The sequence below is a fragment of the Lolium rigidum genome, chromosome 7 (assembly GCF_022539505.1).
Source record: "Lolium rigidum isolate FL_2022 chromosome 7, APGP_CSIRO_Lrig_0.1, whole genome shotgun sequence".
Classification (NCBI taxonomy): Eukaryota; Viridiplantae; Streptophyta; class Magnoliopsida; order Poales; family Poaceae; genus Lolium; species Lolium rigidum.
This window is the reverse complement of record NC_061514.1, coordinates 169445215-169449468: the sequence shown is the minus strand read 5'-3', so window position 1 is coordinate 169449468 and position 4254 is coordinate 169445215. Positions and strand designations below refer to the sequence as shown.

Below are 4254 nucleotides of genomic sequence, written 5' to 3'. Positions count from 1 at the left end.
GTGAAGATAAAGAGACAAGAGACAAGAGGCTGGAGGGACGAAACGTGGTGGCAGCAGAAGGAGGTAGGAGCAGTGTGGGGGAGGGGACAGCGAGAAAGAAAAAGAAAAGAAAAGAGCAAGGGGCAAGGCAAGACCGCCCATGGTTTTGGCGAGAGCAAAACCGGGGCAGGAGCGGAATCGCTGGATCCCTGGAAACTGGAGGAAGGGAGGGTTTCCTTTCCAGAAAACCGGGAGCGGGGCCAACCTGATCAAAGTGGTGTTGGGGTTTTCCAGCGACCTTTCGCCGCACCTGCTTGCTTCCATTCGTTGCTTACGTGGCAACCCGGGACGCTGCGACACGCGCCCGTTGGATCCCATCGCCCAATCTAGCCCAACCAACGGCGCCACGTTATCGTGCTCCTGCACCACCATGCGCATGTGGGGACCCACCCGCTGTTTCACTAAACTCCGTGCACTAGTTTTTCTTCCCGCTGGATTGGATTGGGGAACAAGTCGGAGTTGGAGTCGACAGACCATAGGAAAACCAAATTAAGTGTAGCAAGAGATTTGACATTTTCACATCTACATGAAAAGTAGATGTCCAATGGCCTATTTGGTTCTTAGTAACTGCATATGAATGTTAAAATCATTTCTATAGAGCTGTTATTTCATTTGTAAGATTATATTCTTTTTTCTATTGGTACTTTAAATGCAATTCCACGGAATATCCCCCTTATGTTCAACCTCGCAATTTTTTATATATTGTAATAGCATATACAATTAGTTATGTTGATTTAATAAAAACCTCAAACTAGTTATTTTCTTTGCGAAACACTCTTTGATGTTTGTTCCAATCCTTCAAAATTCCAATCATGTATATATTTATGTTTCCATACTTAAGGAATCTGGTGTTTCACATATACCAATTATACAAAACAAAGAGGCCTTGATTTTTGTGCAATTTTGAAAGGAATTAGCCGCCTCCTCCTTAAAAACATAGTCGCCTCCACCTCATCCTCCTCCATAGATTAGTTTCCCCTCCTCCGGCCAGCCTTATCGATGTTGGGAGGAGTGAGAAACCTGGTCTATGTTTGCATTTTTTTTTAAAATTAAAGTAGTATTTTCAATAGATTAGTTTAGGGTTTTGGTAACCATCTTCTTTTTCACCGCCACATCAGTTGAGATCGCATCGTCTACAATAAGTGATCATCAGCCCATTTGTTCGGAAAATGAGATGCCGTTGCATCAATATTGGTGTCGGGATTTTTTTTTCTAGTTATATGCCTTGAGATTTTGCTTTGCTAGAACGATTTTGGACCTTTTCTCATGTTTGTAGCGAGGAGGATTGTCCTCACAATCATTTTCTTGACTGCTATAACCTCAGCAACGATGATTCGTATTCACGGCTTCCCAGCGATGTCGACCGGTTTGTTCGGTCTTTTCCCTGGCATACTAGTGTCCGTACTCCTACCGATGATGATCAACTGCTTTAATGGTTGCACGCGAGCACATCTTGATATTAGGCTTAAATTAAAATTATAGAAGAACCTACGTTGGTATTTGCATGCTTAGAGTCTAGTATTCTTCGTCTTTCTGGAAAAAAAAATGTCATGAAAGAAGAAAGAGCTTGAAGATCTCAAACTTTTGCTCGTTTCTTTTAAACTTTGTTTTCTAATCGTTGGTGTATTTGTAGCATGTATATTGTTTGATTCTATTAAATATACGTGGTATTAATCGTCAAAGAAAATGCCTTACTCTTTTATACTCCTGCTAATCAAACAATCCCTAGATAGATTGGGTGTTAGCTTGGGTTATGGATACGAAGACCCAAAAAATAAGGGCATACTAGTAGTTTAGTTTAGTGGGGACAAGATTGTAGTTTAAACTAGAGTGACCGATAGCCAAACCAAGGGGCGCCGAAATATTTTTAGCGACCAGTGGGGTTGAACAGTTGGTCGGTTGGATTATGCATGAAAGTCCACTTAGCAAAACCAGGAGTCTGGGAAATCCGGGGAGAGCACCCACGGTAATGGGAGGGATGTTTCGGCAGGGGAGATGCACCTCCGCAACCAGTGGAAGTAAACAAAACCCGAGCAAGTACACGTACCAGTCACCAGATCACGGAGAAACAAAGAAGGCTAGGCCGCCTCTCCTCGGACGCGCGACGCGGCTACTGGCCCAATACCACCCAGTTCCCAGTTTCTGCAAAACCACTGGCGCCCTCCCTCCCTTTATATCCTCGCTATCAATCTTTCCTGCCTTCCATAGCTCACATCACCGCCACCCTCCTCTCCATCTTCAAGCTCTAGCTCTCCGGCAAGTCGACCTCGACCGACAATCCTCCAGCCACAAGCACGGCCAGCCAAAGACCGACGACGACGATGCGGCTGAGCTGCAACGGGTGCCGGGTGCTCCGCAAGGGGTGCAGCGAGGACTGCAGCATCCGGCCCTGCCTGCAGTGGATCAAGAGCCCCGAGGCGCAGGCCAACGCCACCGTCTTCCTCGCCAAGTTCTACGGCCGCGCGGGCCTCATGAACCTCATCAACGCCGGCGCCGAGACCCTCCGCCCGGGCATCTTCCGCTCGCTCCTCTACGAGGCCTGCGGCCGGATCGTCAACCCCGTCTACGGCTCCGTCGGGCTGCTCTGGTCCAACAACTGGCAGATGTGCCAGGCCGCCGTCGAGGCCGTCCTTGCCGGCAAGCCCATCGTGCAGGTCTCCTCCGAGGACGCCGCCGCCGACCGCACCCCGCCGCTCAGGGCCTACGACATCCGCCACGTCGGCGCCTCGCCGGCCGCGGGCGCCGATGGGAGGCTCCACAAGGTCGCCAAGGTCGGACGCACCCGCTTCAAGCGCGCGTCTTCTGCGTCGTCCCACCACAAGCCCTCCAACGCCGACTCCAGCAGCCACAACCCCAAGGCGCCGCAGCCGCAGCCGCAGCCGCGGGCAGAGGTCGAGCTAGACCACGACGAGCACCACCACGACTCACACGACGAGGAGGTGGAGGAGTGCGCGTTCCAGCGAGGCCCCAGCCACGAGTCCACCGACAGCCACCACCACGTGGACGTCGAGCCGCACTCCCACCACGACGCGTCCGCCGACACGGACGCCGAGGCGGGCTCGCACGTCAGCCAGGCGGAGCAGAACACTGAGCCAGCCGCAGAGACCAACGCCGAGGAGGTCGAAAAGGAGGACGAAGACCTCGGGCTCGGGCTAGGGCTCGATCTCACGCTAGGATTCGCTCCCGTCGCGGCGGCGCGGCCGCCACGATTCCACGTGAGCTGCCGGACCGCCGAGGAGCCTGCTTTCGTGGGGCTCCGCTTCCTCTAGCAGTCTACTAGCCTGGGGGACTCTTTCTACATGATGTCTCCGGCTCAATTCTTGAACAATTTTTTTCCTTGTGAACAAAATAGAGAGCTATTTGATTGAACTCTTTTACTAGAACTTCTTTCAATTAGGATCTGTCAGCTCCTTCATTACTAGTAGTATTTCATGGCTGCAATGAGTGTACAGACAATAGCTCCCATAAAAATATGTTCTTCAAATCCAGAAATGTGTTCTGCTGCTCAGTTCTACTACCACTGCATTTTTGTCAGTCAGGTGTGCATTTTGTCAGCTGGCTATGATGGGATCCTGAAATCTATGGAGGCCTGTCACTTCTTCCAACGCCTGTACACTTCGTAGTAGCATTCCAGGTAGTACCGTCTCCCCTTGTCAGCTCCAACTTCATTGGAGGGCGTCTCATCAGCGACAAAGTTCTCATCTTCATTCACTCGAGAACCACAAACAGACCCAGAATTTGCTACTCCTACCTAATTCTGGTGATTCTATTTTGGATTGCACGTCCTTGTATACAATATTTACAGAGCATATACTGTCTGACGAAAAAAAGTTATCTTGCATGTTGTTTAACATTACGGTGAATATGCTTGTCATTATTATTGAGCGTGCTAAAGTTGATGAGCAAATTGAAGGGATAATCCCTCACTTGGTTGGCGGAAGACCGATTATTCTTCAGTAAGCCGATGATACGATTCTAATTTTGGAAGATGACCTAGACAAAGCAAGAAATCTTAAATTAGTATTATCATCTTTTGATCAATTGTTAGGTCTTAAGAATTTTCATAAGAGTGAGTCATTATGTTTTGTCGAGGTCCGGACCAAACCAACAAATATTCCGAGCTCTTTGGCTGTGGGTTGGTCAGCTTTTCAATCGGCTATTTAGGTATTCTGATTCACCATCGAAGGCTGACTCGCTTAATGAAAGCACCTCGAT

At 49.2% G+C, this 4254-nt stretch overlaps 1 protein-coding gene across 1 annotated transcript; it reads left to right on the top strand.

Moving 5' to 3' along the window:
- Positions 1–2172: 2172 nt before the first annotated feature.
- Positions 2173–3308, top strand: LOC124679451 (LOB domain-containing protein 41-like). Its single transcript, XM_047215204.1, has one exon. It carries the CDS (start codon positions 2361–2363, stop codon positions 3306–3308), a length of 948 nt encoding a protein of 315 aa, XP_047071160.1. The 5' UTR covers positions 2173–2360.
- Positions 3309–4254: the final 946 nt, after the last annotated feature.